At 48.3% G+C, this 17,556-nt stretch overlaps 1 protein-coding gene across 6 annotated transcripts in view; it reads right to left on the bottom strand.

Moving 5' to 3' along the window:
* Positions 1–17,556, bottom strand: part of LOC111843398 (synaptotagmin-1-like) — a 122,208-nt gene that overhangs the window by 68,483 nt on the left and 36,169 nt on the right. For 4 of the 6 annotated variants that reach the window (XM_023810958.2, XM_072710192.1, XM_023810957.2 and 1 more), the window contains exon 2: positions 16,250–16,317. Coding sequence is in view for 2 of the 6 variants with exons in the window: in XM_023810954.2 (XP_023666722.1) it covers positions 16,250–16,317; positions 17,057–17,115 (127 nt within the window). In the remaining 4 variants the exon portion in view is untranslated. Of the gene's footprint in view, positions 1–16,249; positions 16,318–17,056; positions 17,131–17,556 lie in introns of those variants that run through there. The other 2 variants (XM_023810954.2, XM_023810955.2) reach the window with 1 other exon arrangement.

Genomic DNA, 17,556 nt, shown 5'->3' with positions numbered 1-17,556 from the left:
AATTTATTTCACAGCCTGGTGGCCACATCTACAGGTAAACATGCATTTAACGGGGATGGATTTACATCTATTTAAGAAGCTGTTTTTTTCCAAAGGTACTTACAGCATCGATTCACATAACACATAATTAGTCAGCTGTGGAGAGCTTCCTCCAGCACTGTTACCTATGAGGGATATTAGCCTACAACATGGCAACACAAATCACTATGTACAAGACGGCAATTTAACATACGTTAATAATGGCTTCAGGACGGCACTGTAGCTCAGTACTGCGACTTCACACATGCAGTGTTTGGGGTTTAAATCCGTTCCCTGGTTCCGTGCGTGTTTCTCAGTCTGATCCTCAGGGACCCCCCCAGACGCAGGGTCTCTGTCTGGGAGAGAGCAAAAACGTGGACCGTCTGGGGGTCCCCAAGGACTGGGGTGTGACACACTGGCTTATTCTATCTATGTTGTTTGGGTTTCCTCCCAGTACTCAGGATGTCTCCAAAGACACATGGTTACAGGGAATTGGCATGTCTACATTGCCAATACTGTGTGTGTGTGTGTATGATTTATATATTGCATTATGGGGACCAAATGTCCCCACAATGTAATAAAAACCTGTCATTTTGACCTTGTGGGGACCATTTTTTCAGTCCCCAAAAGGAGATACTCAGTTTTATAAAAAATCTGTCTTGTATTTTGTTTGGTTACTTATGGTTAAGGTTAGGTTGTCATTGTTGGGATACGGGTCTTGCCCATAGAAATGAATGGACGGTCCCCACAAAGATATCAATACAAAACGCCTGCCCTGTGTTTCCAGAGGTTCAATACCACGCTATATATGAAACATGGTTATAGAAGTGGATGGAAAATAATAAACTAAAAATGTAAACAAAACTGCAGGCAAAATATGTCCAAACATTACGGTAAATACGGTGCTAAGTGTGGGGCGGAAGTGGTGAAAATCCAAGCCAGGGTAACACTCGCTAAATGGGCCTCTTCAATGCTGTCAGATATTTTTCAAGTGCTGCCCCTGCGGCTGAAGGGACTGTCCCCTAGATGGAGTACCTCCCCACCCCCACTCATGCCCACATCTCTCTCGCTTTTTGGGTCAGACGATTAGGTGCTTGAGTTCTTCCTAACTTTCAGCATTCCTAGGTGTGTCAATGGGATTGCAGCATTCTAGGAGGTGACAACCTGCATTAGGAGCACGTAAACTAAGAACAGAGCCAAAAACGGAGCAGGGACTCCCTTAGGAACAGCTGAAGAATACGCAAATAAGATGGTTCTTAAACCAGTTTGGACTAGATTTGACCAGCTTCTTAGGGATCATCTAAAAGCTGCACTGGTGCACCAAAGGCTTCAACGTAAGCAATGTCTGGTTTCAAAGTTGGCTCCGGTGACCTGAGGCAGAATCGTGGCCTTGCTGAATCGTAGCCTCACTGTGATAGATCGGGGTCCGGCTGCCACTCCCCCCCCCCCCCCCCCCCCACAACTAACCCAACAAAAGAGATCGGTCCAGGCCCCACGGCCCCTAAACAGGCCATTATCTCAAACTACATCCCGGTCTTATGGGGCACCCAAAGAGAGCCCACATGTTAATCCATTGTTCCTGCATTACGCAAGAACACGGGCAAACGGGCAGGAATAATGGCGGGGGTGTGTAAATAGATCTCTCAGAGGAGGCTGTGCGCGTCTGACAGGGGAGATACCAGCGGAGGTATCGGGGCCAGAGGGCAGTGCGTGCGATCGGCCGACCTCCACGGTATCACCGCTTCAATCAGCAGAAACCGGCGCCTCCTGCTTCACAAGTCCGCAGCCAGACGGTGCACCCCCACACATAAATAAAGCTGCCAATGATTAACACCGCAACACAGAGCATATATATATTTAGCATATATTTTGAAATTATTTACAATGGTATCAATTTACATGCATAATGTGTGTGTGTGTGTTGCCCTGCAATGGACTGGCATTCCATCCAGAATGTTCCTCGGCCTTGCGTTGTCCGTTACCTGGGGTAGCGAGTCAGACCTCTGTGCACATGTCCGTTGGGACCATCAGCAAAGCCTTTAACTGCCGAAATGCCTCCGGGGTAGCAGCTAAATGGCTAATCCTGTGCTGGGACCCCAGCCTCCCTCTCAACTGCATGTGTGTTTCAAAGGAGAGCATGTACCAAAAAAAGCATACTTTCAATTTTTCGTATTATTCTATATTGGATAGTTTAAAGGCCGATGGATGGATGGCCATTTAAAACTGCAGCTACTTTCTTATATAAAAAACTTTTTTCAGGGTCTGGGTGACCAGCAGGTTCACAGCCAAACTCATCACCATCCATTTTGCTTTCACACAGAGTGAATCACCACTTACCCAGCATGCTCTGGGGTAAGCTGGCTGGCTAGATGTGTTTGTGGGGGGTCCATGTGGTGAGTGATTAGGAAGGGTCCGAACGACTGAAGGAATGTGGGGGGTGGGAACTGCTGTGTCCCATCAAAGATGGAAGCAAAAATAGAAGCAAACAGATTTTACCCTCTTCCTGTTTCCTGTTTTGCTTTCTCTCTGCCGCTCTGAGTTCCCCTTACTTGGCACAAAGTGACATGTGAATTATAGGTCCCGTACAGTCATCCGTACCCAGTTAAAAAGCAATTTCGGCAGTGGGTGCGGCATGTGGGATTATTTATCCCACAGCGACACATTTTCAATCGCCTCTTCCACCTGCCTGACAGCAGCTCTCGGGGTGAGTAATTACGGCTCAGGTATTTGCGTTAAATCATAAGCTCTCACACCAAGGCTGATGTCCCGCCAAGGTGGAGGAGTCCCTGACCCCGGGCCGGGGGGGGGATGGGGGGTGGAGAATGGGTTAGAACCCTGTCAGTTTCTCCCTTCACTCATTGGCACATGAGGAGGTTCCCTGACAAGGAGGAGAATTTTGGTGAGAAGCCATTTTGAGCCAAGATGGCCGACAGTGGGTAGGAGCTCCTCCCAGTTTCTGCATGTGCTCCAGCTCACGCACAGGCTTTTTACCCTAAAATGAACTGAGTGCTATGATTCCGGATACACACAGCACTGTAAACCTAGACCGCCTCACCGCTTTCACCTGTGACCCGTCACGTCACACGCCCAGAAGAACCTTGCAACCTAACATGCTACTACAGTGAATTGCCGGCATGAAATCCAGACTGCCTGTGCCCTTTCCGGTATGGGACACTTCCTGCTCTTCTGTTGGCCAGAAGCAGAGTTGACTCTTGGGAGCGTCTCCTACCGTCTCCTGTCAGGGTATCCACCTGGCAGATGACACGAAAGATAGCGTGGTCCGAATCTGCAGTGCTGTCAGCCTGGGGATACCTTGGCGTGAGCAGCAAAGGCGGAGTTCTTAAACGGGATCCGTCCACAGGCTGTCTGCTGCTCCATAATGGAGCTTGAAGCTTCAGAAGATGACGGCAGGTGTCCAGGTCAGCAGGAGTCGGGACGCAGCTCATTTGCGTAGCGCTGGGCTGGGTTGGAGCAACCAGCACAAGCCATCGGATCTTCAGAATGTCACATCCAGAGCAGGACTTTCTGTTCTGTGTTCTGCATGAAGTAAAGAGATCTGGTGTTCTGGGCATGGTTTCCAGGAATGGCCAGGAACAGAAGAAGATGTAGATGGGACGATGAGTAGCCATATGTAGGATGGGGGCAGGCATGGATATGCCATGATTAGGTCAGGTGACCAGCTCACTCGCTCAGTTGACCAGCTCACCTAATCCTGAGCTTGCTTTTCTCTAATCCTGACCTGATCAGCCTTGTCTTGTCTAACTTGTCTTCCTTCACTGATGCTTCTTTCGGACTTTGTGTATCTGTTTTCCCTAATCCAGGGTGTCACATGACCTCTGCTTCCTGGAACAGGCTCCAGGTCGCTCCTCAAGCCCACCTACACCCCTACACCCCAATAAAATCCCCATCCCTGAATGTGGCTCTGCTCACCATCTCATGCCAGAACATCAGCCAATGATTTCTCTGGCATACACACTCAATCGGTCGCATCACTCACAAACATATTTTAATGGCCAAAATCCAAAAATCAGACAGCAACGGCAGGACGCGTCTTCAAGAACGTTCTTTCTGAAATACGCCTTTGTATAACGGCTTATTCTGGCGACTGGGACACAGCGATAAACCACAGATGCACTCTCAGAACATCACATGTGCTCTGGAAGGCCTACCAGGAAGACTCTGGAAAATAGAGAGCGGCTCTGAAGAAGCCAGTCCTGTCCCTGCCACTGATCTCTCAGATAGCGAAATGTCATTTTAAAAGCCTCTTGCTGATAAAATCTGACCGTTATCCTGAGAAGGCTATATAACCTCAGAGGCCTATGTTGTTTGCTGTTTTCTTCCTTCTCCACAGGAAGGATTCTGCAAGGGGGGGTCCCTCTGTCCCCCCCTCAAACACACACACACACACACACAAAAACACACACACACACACCACTGTCTCTATCTCTCTCTCTCTCACACACACACACACACACGCATACCACTGTCTCTCTCTCACACAAACACACACACACACCACTGTCTCTATCTCTCTCTCTCACACACACACACACGCATACCACTGTCTCTCTCTCACACAAACACACACACACACCACTGTCTCTATCTCTCTCTCACACACACACACACACACCACTGTCTCTCTCTCACACAAACACACACACACACACTACTGTCTCTATCTCTCTCTCTCACACACACACACACACACACGCATACCACTGTCTCTCTCTCACACAAACACACACACACACCACTGTCTCTATCTCTCTCTCATACACACACACACACACCACTGTCTCTCTCTCACACAAACACACACACACACACTACTGTCTCTATCTCTCTCTCTCTCACACACACACACACACACACGCATACCACTGTCTCTCTCTCACACAAACACACACACACACCACTGTCTCTATCTCTCTCTCACACACACACACACCACTGTCTCTCTCTCACACAAACACACACACACACACTACTGTCTCTCTCTCTCACATACACACATACACACAAACACAAGTTGGTCTTCCTATCTAAATGGGGACCATCCATTCATTTCCATGGGAAAAACCCTAATCCCAATCACGACACCCTTAACCTCTACCCATCCTAACCTTAACCATAAGTAACCAACCCAAATACAAGACTTTTGGGATTTTTACTTTTTTGCTTGCACTCACAGGTTTTTATAAAACTGATGTTATCCAAATGGGGACCTCAAAAGATGTTCCCAAATTTCAGGTTTTACTACACTTAGGGGAAAATTTGGTCCTCAGGTGTGATCTATGCAAACCCCCCCACACACACCCAGACACACACACACCACTGTCTCTCTCTCTGTCTCACACACACACACACACACACACCCAGACACACACACACACCACTGTCTCTCTCTCTCTCACACACACACACTGACATGGTCTGCCCGCTTCACAGACCTAAGTAATCCCTTCCAAACAGATCACTAAGGCTGGTTAACCTCATTAATTTCATTTTCTCAATTTTCTGGAAGATGCTTTGTGTTTTTGCCCCGCAGAATTTCCCCGAAATCAAACTCGTACAAACAGGGTACGCCCCGATGCACAGACTGAATGTCAAACTCATTTACACAGTCCTCAGAGTGTACAAAAGCCCAAATCCAGCCCAAGTTTGCATTCAGGGGGGTCAAAATCTTACCCGGAATCACACTACCAGGACCAAAGCAGGTGCAGCTCCATGCGCCTCCAGCTAAAATATTTAGGACCAGATTTTAAATTCCACCAGTATGAACCACTTCAGAATGAGCTTCGAGAAGAGAATGAAAATTATTTAAAATGTCACGCAGAGACGAGAATGAGGTATTAGATTCTGAAGAGGCTGCGGTAGTGCTGCAGAGTTTCCAATGAGGGGCGCTCTCTGTGGTTTGGGCCTACTGTAGGTGGGTGGTTTTAGAACAGAATGGCCGGGATGGGGGGGGGAGTCTCACAAAAAAAATCACGGATGTGTGATTTTAGTGAAGCTAATACTTGCATTTGCATCCGTAGCATAGTACATGTTTTTAGAAAGTAGGAATAGGCAGCATCTGGAGCAACTGAGGGTTAAGGGCCTAGCTCAATGGTGGGATTAGAACCCACAGCCTACAGATCACAAGCACATAATCTTAAACTGTAGAGCCACATAGCACATCAACACCACAAGCTGTCCTCAAAAAAAGAAACAACCTCACCCTACTGAAAGAGAGTGGCAGATTAATTTAGTTTCCAGAATAATGACTATTCCCACCCGGCAGGCTCTCTGATATCCTGGGGGGGGGGGGGGGGGCGTCCTCTGGCCACCGCCATGGTAAGTAGGCCCTGGCTCTGACTCCACATGCATTCACAGGTGTCCGGTGGTCGAGGTGACGTGGTGGGGGGGGGCCGTGCCGGGCCACTTCAAACCCCTAATGACACGCACTGGTAGTGGGTGCTTCTATAATTGTGTGTTTAGCAAACTTAATCTGCCAGGAAAATGTTTAAACAGGTTAAAGCGGGGAGCTCAGTCACATTGATTGTAGCACTTAAAACAGACGCTTTGCAATTAAAGCTGAGAGAATGGGGTGGGGGGGGACAACACAGCTGGCTAAACAAACACCTGCACGGGAAGTGGGCCGCGCTTCGTGCACGGATATACCCCCCCTCCCCTCGCTGCTTAAAAACATCACGGAGCCAGCCAGCTCTGCCGCGCGGCTCATGTGAAGCAGGAGCCCAGGCGGGACGCGGGCCGACACCCCAGGGGTGGAAGGGGGAGAGGCCCCCTGGGAACGGCCTGCCAGGGTGCTGATAGGGTGACATATGGATACCCTGAAAGATGTAGGGGGGCCCAAAATGTACCATGTACAGAGGAGTTCCCCCCCCCCCCCCTCCACACACACACACACACACACACTTGGCAAGTTCCATCTAGCTGTATTTCTTCAGATTGAAAATTCTATGTCAAGCTGGGTGGGGCCCAAGGTGACATTTTGTCAGGGGGAATTTCTAGCTACACCTCTGCTCCTCACCCTTCCAGGCCCCCCACCTAAAAGAAGGTGCCCAGGGTTACCCCCGGGGTTCCATATGCTTATTTATAATGGATGATGGAAAGACTGGAAAACACTAAAAGACAAATAATTCCCAACTTTTTACATTTACCACATTTTATCTAAAGCAATGTATAGTTTTTGAGTCCAGATGACCTTTGCTGCAATTATGGGTTAAGGGCCTTGCTCAAGGGCTCAATGGTGGGGTCACTCTGCCAACACGGGGATTCAAACCTCACAATCACAGGCACAGGATCCAAACCCACTGAGCCACACACACCGCCTCCACACCGCCTTTAGGGGGCGCTTCTGATCATATGTAACCTTACAGCCAGGCGCATCACCGCAGAATAACAGAAAAAGAACTAAGAGGGTAAACGTCAAAACATCTACTTAGCTGTCGTCCTGCGATTCTCAGACGTGCGCTACGGACACGGGATCGACGAGGTCACTTGCTGTCTGCGGCGCCGAACGAGACTCACCATTTCTCCTCCGCGGGACCAGGGCGGACTCGGGGGCCCTAGGCAAAACTTTACTTGGGAAGCCCCCCTGCCAAGAAAACTAATGATCATTTCACTGTGGGGGCCTATAGCTACAGCCGGCCATGTTTCTGCTTGTACATAAATATTTTAATTTGATGTATATGCCTTTATTTGTTATTATTTTTCATTTTCTGTAAGGACTCTTATTTATGAATATATGAACACACATTTACTCTAGGCTCCCTTGTTCTGATCCGGCCCAAGGCAGCCGCCTAGTTTGCTATCCCTGGATCGGCCCCACACTTATCAGATCCGCCATTGGCGGTGTACGGCTCTGTCGCCGAGGAACAATACCTTTCGTCGCCGTGACAGCACAGCTTCCGTCGGCAAAGCGTGCCTGTCAGAAAGCGGAAAACGGCACCGCCGCCTTAATCAGCCGAATGGGCGAAAGGAAGCGAAATATGAGCGCTATCTGCTAAGGAGGGCTTGTCACGATTAGGGATCGCACTCCGTCACCATGTTCGCTCTGCCGTGCCTGCTGGAGACTTCATTAAGAGGAGTGCTCCGTCTCCTGAGGACTCTCCACGGGGGTAATATTCCCTCATCGGTGGGGATTTGAGATGACTAAAGCCCCAAATCAGCCAGCCCGCATTAGCGCTAGCCTGGCCTTGACCTCAGAGCAGCCAGCTCGACTCGATGTCATTAGCGATCCGTGTACTCGCTTGGATTTTTTAGGAGGTTGCTAAGAAACTAAACAGTTGTGTTAATACATTCTTTCTACATGTTAATTATTTTTATCTTCACACTGCTGCAAACTGCGGATGTCTGATTTAGACATTCAGAGCATTTATTCAATTGCACAAAGGATGATTTAGAGACACTGATTCACCTAAACAACATGTATTTGAGCTGAGTTCTGCTACAGTTCTCCTGACAGATCAACCATGTCCTATTTACATACAAGCTAATTTATGCATTTACGTCACCGTGGCAAATGATAAAGGCTAACGACTACCAGAATCACTACAGGCAGAGCCGAACAGGATCTGATTTGGAAGGGGGATTAATGCCTGACACCTAATGCTCCTCCATGGGAAGCAAAAGAAGGGCCAAAAATCATAGAGAGGGAGCACCCTTATCATTAGCCAATGATATGTTTCGAATCAGTGAGTGACAGGGAAGGGGCACCCTGGGGACCAGTTAGCTTTAAGCTGGGGGTCAGTGTCCCTGAGATCCCGCCTCTCTAGGCTATACCCTGCATTCCAGCTCGACAATATGAATGGGATGCTATAAAGAAGCATGTACACACACACACACACACACACACAGTATACACACAGTATACACAAACACACACACACAGGTTTATAATTATTAAAAATCTTTGTGGGGACTCTCCATTTATTTATATGGGGAAACTCTAATCCCAACATGAAGACCCAAACCTCTACCCAGCCCTAACCTTACCCATAAGTAACCAAACAAAATATGAGACTTTTGGTATTTTTACATTTTTGATTACATTCATAGATCTTTGTGGGGACTTGAAAAATGGTCCCCACCATGTAATAGAAACCTAACCCCCCCCCCGCCCCCCCCCCCCCACACACACACACACACACACACCTCCTACCCATACTGCAGAACACTGCGCACCTCACACCCATTAAGGCACACCTCTGCAATTTCTACCTATACTGCCTGATCCAAGAGCAAATAGCCCCCCAAGTCCTTTTGGGGGGTACGGGGTGGGGTGTGTGGGCAGATTTACAAACATTAATGGCCTCTAAGATGATTGGCTGCCATCGCAGAGAGATCTTGCTCGGGCTAAAGCACAACAGCTTGAGGAAGGAGATGAAACGGGAAGCAAACGGCAAGGTTGCCAGGTCAGGTCTCGGGAATAAGGCACTTAAGGCACCAGTAAAATACCCCGACGTGTACAGGGATAAGAACTCTAAGCTGCTTTAGATAAATGTAATTAAATTCATGAAGAGAACGGCAAGGCAAGTCAAAGACTCGGATCGAGGTTCCGTCCAATGGTTCACAATGATATCTGAGGAGTTTCTGCTGGAAAATGTGACATCCGTAAGAGTAACTGTTACGTGCCTGATAGAACACACAGTATATTGTGGATTATGTCATCTTACGCAGACCAGACTGGCCTTTTCCCTGGATTTGTCATACGTCGGAGACGATATAAGTCAATTCTGTAGATCAGTGCCAAGGTTGCAGAGATCGCCACTGTGGCCCAAAAAGAAGTCCATGATGCACTGGGCCAGCAGACCAACATCCCGAGTCAACGTCCCCAGGCCTACAGAGCAACATAAGGATTTCAATGACCTTTCCCCTACATCCATTTTACAACCACTTGACCAGTACACAGTCATGATGGGGGTTGTGGGGGAGGGGGGACATTGGAGGAAGAGGCCAAAGTATGAAGGGGGAGCGCAATAAAACTCCACACACAGGACGGGGCTCGGATCTGAACCCGGTGAGAGCTCCGGAACCGCACTGCCCTCTGTGCCACCATGTCAGTAAAGACCTTAAGTCTGTATTTAAAAAGGAAAATTTGGGATTGAGAGCTTCGTAATCAGATGCTGTCATGGTGCCAGGAGGTCAGGGGGGGCACTGGGAAGTGATTCAGCAAAAAGCTCCCAGCACCACCCTTTACCCCGACCCGCAGTCTCCCCCCTCAGCCCCAAACTGCGGGGAAGGGAAAGTAAATTAGAGACACTGCAGGACACCACCCCCGGCAGCAGGCTGCCCCGGGAGACTGATTAAGGGCGTGCTCTGGCAGTGGGGGCCGAGTTCTGAGTACAAGCTGCCACACCCTAGCTGAACACCCCCCCCCCCCCCCCCCCCCCCCAAACCCCCTGAGCTTCCCCTCCGGAAATAAGGCTGTTCGTCAGCTCATCTGCACGTCTGAGGCCAAGTACCATGTACGCTACACACCCGATCCTCATTTAACGACCATTCGCAAATACGACGGTAATAAAAAAATGCATTTCCTAACTGAGACAACAACGTCCACTGCAGTGAAAGAGAAGTCGAATATGAAAAGTGTCCACTTCATGACGGATAAAAGAAATGAAGTGTGGAAGGCTGAGGTAAAGTCATAAGTACAATCACGGTCACACCTAAGCTACCGTGAGTTTTACTTTGTGACCATTTGGCTTAATGACCTGGTCGATGGACAGAAATTCTGTCGCTAAGCGAGGAGCGGCTGGGCTTCTTTAACAAAGAGCGAGATTCACACTGTAGAGTTTTTTCTTGCAGAATAATTATACATTTTTACACCTATATAAGATGATTCCCCTACAGCAACCTGACAATTTTCCAAGCAGTGAAAAATGACACTTTTTACCTTTTTAATATCATGGTGTTGAACAAGAGAAATCAGATGATTTATCAGCAAGCAGATTTTTCAGGTAGAGGAAGGTCTTCACTGATGACACCGTTGGTCCAAATCGCCTATATTAACTCACCCTAGTGCAGTCTTTCCCAGTCTGGTACTTGGGGACCCATAGACAGTTCATCCGGACGCTGGTAGGGAGCAAAAATGTGGACCAGCTTTGGGTTCCCGGGGACTAGATTGGGAAACACTGCCATGGTGTTTAAAACACTAAATAAGATGCAAGAATCCCAGGAGCCAATAGGCTTCAAGCGACCATTGATCTGGTCACTAACAAGGTTGTGGTCAAGAAAATGTCACAGTCAGTCATGCAGCATCTATACAAAGTTTCCCTGAGGCTGATGGCACAGCAGAACACATACCCAGGATCCCTGGCAGCAAATAATAATCACTGCAACACCACCAGACTGGAACTGGAGATTTCCACCCAAGAGAGGTCACTGAAGGTTAAATCATACTTCGCAATCTGTGATTTTACTTACAGTTTCAGTATCGTCTATTCAGTAGCCTCATCGAAAAGCTCTTTGGCTCGACGACCGGGCATATTTTCCAATTATGTCCTAAACACGGAGATACCCTTATTTACTGAGGAGAAAATATCAGCCAATCACATCCAATCAAGGCAACATTTTTTTAATGGGTGAGCAAGTACCTACCTACCTAAACATTCAATGTCAACAAGGTCAAATATTGATGTTTAAACAGGCTCTCTGCTTGACTGAAGCTGAAAGTGAATCTGGTGTGTGTGTCAGTTTTTTTTTCCTCTCTGCATCTACACAGCCAAATCAGATGGGGGCAGCTGGATAAGCACAGACCCGGTTTCTGTCTATTTTTGGCTTGGAAATACAGATGGAAACATGGCTTGGAGTCACGGAAAAATGAAGACGACCTGTGTAGGAAACGCACTCCTTGGTTACCCATTCCTCGGCGACGGGATCCTCGGGAGACCTCATCCGGCAAAGTGCAAATCCTCCACCCCCCATCCAGTGTTCCTGCACTAAGGTAAACGACACTCCGGAGTAATAGATATCAGTCCCATGTCCCTGGTAAGCCATGGCCCTGGTATACCACGCCCCTTTGCATGCCACGCCCACTGGTACACCACACCCCTTTGTGTACCACGCCCCTTTGCATGCCACGCCCACTGGTACACCACACCCCTTTGTATACCACGTCCCCTGGCATACGACGCCCATTTGCATGCCACACCCCTTTGTATGCCACGCCCTTTTTGTGCCACACCACAGGTACACCACACCACTTTGTATGCCACGCCCCCTGGCAAACCACACCCCTTTGTATACCACGTCCCCTGGCATACCACGCCCATTTGCATGCCACACCCCTTTGTATGCCACGCTCTTTTTGTGCCACACCACTGGTACACCACACCCCCTTTGTATGCCATGCCCACGTGTATGCCACGCCCCCTGGCAAACCACACCACTTTGTATGCCACGCCCACTTGTATGCCACGCCCCATAGGATACCATACCTCTAGGATCCCACGCCCCCGGATGCTGTGGCCAAGCCCCAAAGGCTCCAACACTCTAGAATCTCCCGTTGCCATGCAACACTCGCCAGGCCTTAGAGGCAATTACCTACAAGGTGCCACACGCCAATTAAAACACACACGCTTGCACACCTCGTGCAGGCCGAGGCATACACCAACCAGATGGGCTATTTCCGGACCGAACAAAGAGGGCCGTCCACCGGCTAGCCCAATCAGGAACACCGGTCCAGGACTTAATTATCCTCTGTGGTAATAGTGACAGCTGGCTTTTATGCACTACTAGGGGAGCAGGGATACAGCATGACACAGCACTTCTGGGACGTCGTAAAGAGTTAACATCGCATGGGTTCCAGCAGCGGAGTCACAAACGGGTCCGGGCATTGCGGCTTCACGATTATAGGCACATCATGGCCATCGACAAATAAAGGACCGCCCACGTCGCAGAGGGGACGCGACGTTCTGCCAGACGCCTGGCCAGCTCTGGGCGACAGATGATGCTAAACAATGGTGCCGCATTTCCTGGTTTCCAAGGCAATATGTGATGTTGTGACAGACACCGCGAGGGCGTGTTCGCGGTCGCTAACGCTCTGCCTATGTACGTGGTGTGCTGACCGCTGTCCCTTGTAGTAGCCCAAGTTGGCCATCCGAGAGATAGACAGCGATGCACAATTAACTTAAAGGCTTCTTTGGTTTTGAAAAACCCCAAAGATCATAAATTCCAGAAGGGACACAAGGAAAACAGTCGTTGTCATGCTAATTCAGCACCGGGAACAAACGCCCCTGTCACCCTCAGACTGCTGAGCTCTGTGCACCCGCTATATTGCATAATATTACATCACTTTCCTGCTAAACAGGCCCCCGCGACCGGGGGAGGCTGCCGTCTATGATCTGGAGCAAGCCTGGTGTTGGCAAGCCAGCTAGGGCACGGGGATTTGGCCGCCAGCGTTCCAGCGAGGACGGGTTTCACAATAAAGAAAATCAGCAGGTGAGTCAACAGTCAGAACAGCATCACCGGGGTCTGCCATGACAGCCCACCAGGAGAGCTCACTCTCGCCCCCTGCTGTTCATTACAAAGTGTATGTAAACTTCCTGCAGGAATCTCAGTGCAGGTGTGATTGGATTCTCTCCCCTCCCTCCCCGCTTTAGTGCATATTCTCAGTGAGCGCCTTCAGATCTAAGAGACTGCAACCTCTGAAATGTTACGGAAGTCTCTACTGTCCACTGAGAAAGGGCAGACATCACATTATTCACAGGGTAAAATACGAGAACAGTGACGTGCACAGGGGCAGGCACTCAGACGGGGGTGTGACCGACTGGTCCTGTGCAGTAGGTTTGGGGTGGGGCTGGGGGGGTGGGGGTAGCCCCCCTTGGGAGATTTTATGCGATCATTGCAAAAGGGCACTCTTTTATTAATTCAGGCTTTATGGGCTTGTGCTTTGGCACCCCCCGACGTGCCTGGAGAGCTATGCCACAAAATTTCTCCAACTACTAGGCAAGGTTTCCTTATTAAACGTGGGGGCGATTCTAGGATTTACCCCTTAGAGGGGCTCAGACCCCTGAAGGAATACAGGGTTTGCTGAGCAGGTCGGAGAAAATATATACAAAAACATGGGATAAATTGCTAAATGTTTTTTTTTTTCTGGGGGGGTCGGGGTGAGACAAAAAAATAAATCAAGCCTAGAACTGCCTACTTTAAAGATTTTAATTCTCTTTATATTATATAAAATCCATCTATTCATAATTGCTAATCCAAAGCAGGGCTGAGGTTGGAGTCAACCTGTGGTTCATTTACCAAAAGCACTATGTCATCAACTTCCATTGATGGGACCATGCAATTGAAGGAGTCCCATAATGCAAGTTGCTAACTGCATAGGATTACAGCTCCTAACAGGGAGAATGCAAACACAGACACACACATACACACAAAATCACACACCATGGGCAATTTAAAAGCATCAGTCCACCTCAACCACATGTCTTTGGATTGTGGGGAGGAAGAACCTAAAAGAAACTGCTAAAAACACAAGGAGAAACATAGAGATGCCACGCAGAAATGGCAGAAAGAAAATCAAATCCACAGACCTCAAACTACAACCTACAAACACTGAAGGTTACATCATCTGCGACCCCAAACGGTCTATAAGAACAGCAATAAAAACATGACGTACTTCTCGGGCCAGAAGTGGTTTGAATGCTTTTGATAGGGAACCTCAAAAAAAGCAAGAATGCCCCACTGTTATTTTTATGTTATTACTATCTGATCAGGAGAATAAAGTCACAGAAAAGCACGGCCGATCAATAAATGTGACACCAGACATGCTGTAGAGTCGAACGATCGACTTTTACACAATGCCGGCATGAATCCAAAGCAGGAATCGTAAGCTGTTGAGAAAGCGGGTCAAGGAGAACGTAAAGGAGCACAGGAGCCGGAAGGAGATGCCAGATTGGAGACATTTTCCCCAGACTTGCCTCATAATGGTTGTTTAATGGCAAAGAATTCAGCCCTTTCTAAATCGGCGGGGTGGCCAGTAAAAGCAACAATGACAGTCACATGCTGACTCCCAACCAACACCCCCCCCCCCCCGGATTGCATTCTGGATAACGGTTCACAGTCGCTGTCAAATGCATTCTGCCGCTTTTGCCTGCCAAGGAAGGACACCCTGGATTATCTTTTTTTTTTTTTTTTTCTTTTGTGGGGGGGGGGGGGGGGGCTAAGAGGATTAACGGTGGACTGGTTTACAAAAAACGGGAAACACCACGATGGCGGGTGATAGAGGTGGCAATGGGCCGGACAGCCCAGAACAGAGAAGGCATTATCATGGACTGTCATGATTAATATACCCGCTTATCTAATGAGACCCCTACACCTGGCAGGAAGCCAGGTGGATACAAGTCAGCTGAGTGCAGGGGGGCAGGGGTTGGGGATTGCAGCCCCCATCAGGAGCTCCAAGTTCTGTGGCTCAGCCCAGCACGAGGGACCCTCCCCATCAAATGGACCGTGCCACTGTGTGATGCCAAATCTCCACCACGAGGATCCGTGGCCCTGCACTAAAGAGCAGCACTGTGGAAACCTCTCCAGCACTGTACTGATAGCTTCAGTGTATTTTGTTTCATTTCAGATGTAATTTCATATCCATTTATTCCAAATGCCAACCTGTCACCCTTTTAGAGGAAAGACCAGAATAAACCTCGATGTTAACCCTCACAATTCCAAGTGATGGTCACTCCTTCATCAGATTAATCAGTGAATGTCTATTAGGCATGCGCTAATGCTTCGGAAACGGTTTCATTCGCTGTGCGGCTTCGGCTCACGTGACCGTCCCGGAGTCTCAGCGAGTGCAGGGCGACACCGCAAATAGGCTCATCTAAATCGGGACTCCGGCTCATTGAGCACCTGCGATACGTGAGATCGAGAAAGGTGTTCTCGCATCGCACCCTGCGGGCGTGTGCGGGGCTATTTCCCCATCGATTCACCCCCATCGTGACGACAAAACGATGGAAATGCAGGTCTTTCCAGATACACATATTCCATACATACGTGTGTGTGTGTGATCTATCGGTGTCTGAGAGAGGCTCCAGCCCTGCGCAACCCTGTCCAGTATAAGCGGTGAGAGAATACATGAATACATGGATATCTGTCAGTCTACCATAAGCGCTTATTCAATAACAATCACGATGAGTCTGGTCGCACAGGGCACAAGGCAGGGGACACCCTAAATGGGATGCCAGGCGATCGCAGTAAATGTAAAACAATAAATAAATAAATTACTCACGGTTGTGTCCTAATGAGTATGCTGCCAATGTTTTGCCAAGCGGTGATTGCCTCCTCAGTGCCGATTTACTGAAAAAGAAATCAGAAAGCGAAGGCTGTTAGTATCCAGAGAGAGACTTTCATGCGTTCTTCTTACTTATTGACAAACACCAGCTCTCAGCCTCTAAATAAAATTTACGGGGCGGGAGGGAGAAGGGGGTGGGGGGGGGGGGGGGGGGGGGGGTATGGAGTGGAAGAGCTTGTCAGAAAAAAAATCAAACTTCCTATACTGAGAAAGTACTCATGTGGGTAGGGGGTGAGGGCGGGGGTTATCAGTGAAATGATGAACTGAAATGCATCTTGTCTCCAAAGCTCTCGGCCTAATTCAAATATTCAATTAAGGATGTTTTGAATTACAAATACACCATGCCCTATGGGCATACGCTTAAAGTGGACTACTAAATGACTCTTTTTAATTAACACACTTAATAAGACTAAATACAACTGAATTATAAAAAAGATACAAAGCATCTGCAAAACAAATTCTTACAAACCATGGCTATGCAAACTAAAAGCACTAACAAAATGTTTAAACTGGAACAGGGAAAGATAATTAAAGCGAGATAAACGATGTTAAAATATAACCGGCTCCGGTTTGGGCGGTGTAGAGACATGCAGTCCATCTATAAACCACATCACCTCCGATGTTACGTAAGACGCTTTGAACGAGACACCACGGAGTAAATCAATAATGTCTTGCAGTTACAGGGTGCCTTCAGGCTGCTGGGAACCGAGCAAACTCTTTGGAACAGGCTGAGCAAAGACGTACCTAAACAAGGCACAAATAATACGATTTTTTAAAAAGAAAAGCCACACGAAGGTAAACATCCTGACGGAGCCGCGACACAGTATTTCACACACGACAGTGAGTGGTGAGATCACTCAGCAGTGTTATAATAGAATGATTTCTATGTTACTGTGGCACGGTTAAATTCAAATAATTTTTAACATGTGGGTCTCCCGATGATGCCTGATTGCCACAGGGTCACCTAACAGTCACTGCGCACTGTGCATTACAACATGCAGTTTTGTCGTTTTACTTGCAGCGACGATTTAACATTTTCCAGTGATCTGGAATGGAGAAAGTGTGCTGTGCATCCTATCGGCACCAAACTCGGCGGAATTGGTTTATTTCAGAACAACTTCGATTTACAGAAAAATAAAAATATGGGTACTGCCTTTTTATAGTTGCTATGCACGCATTGTCCTGTGCTTTTGAACACTTGTCCGACCCAAAGACTCCGGAATTAACTGGAAACAGAAGCGCCG

Source organism: Paramormyrops kingsleyae, chromosome 3 (assembly GCF_048594095.1).
Source record: "Paramormyrops kingsleyae isolate MSU_618 chromosome 3, PKINGS_0.4, whole genome shotgun sequence".
NCBI lineage: Eukaryota > Metazoa > Chordata > Actinopteri > Osteoglossiformes > Mormyridae > Paramormyrops > Paramormyrops kingsleyae.
Note: the sequence above shows the minus strand (reverse complement) of the source record. Positions and strands in the feature narration are given on the sequence as shown.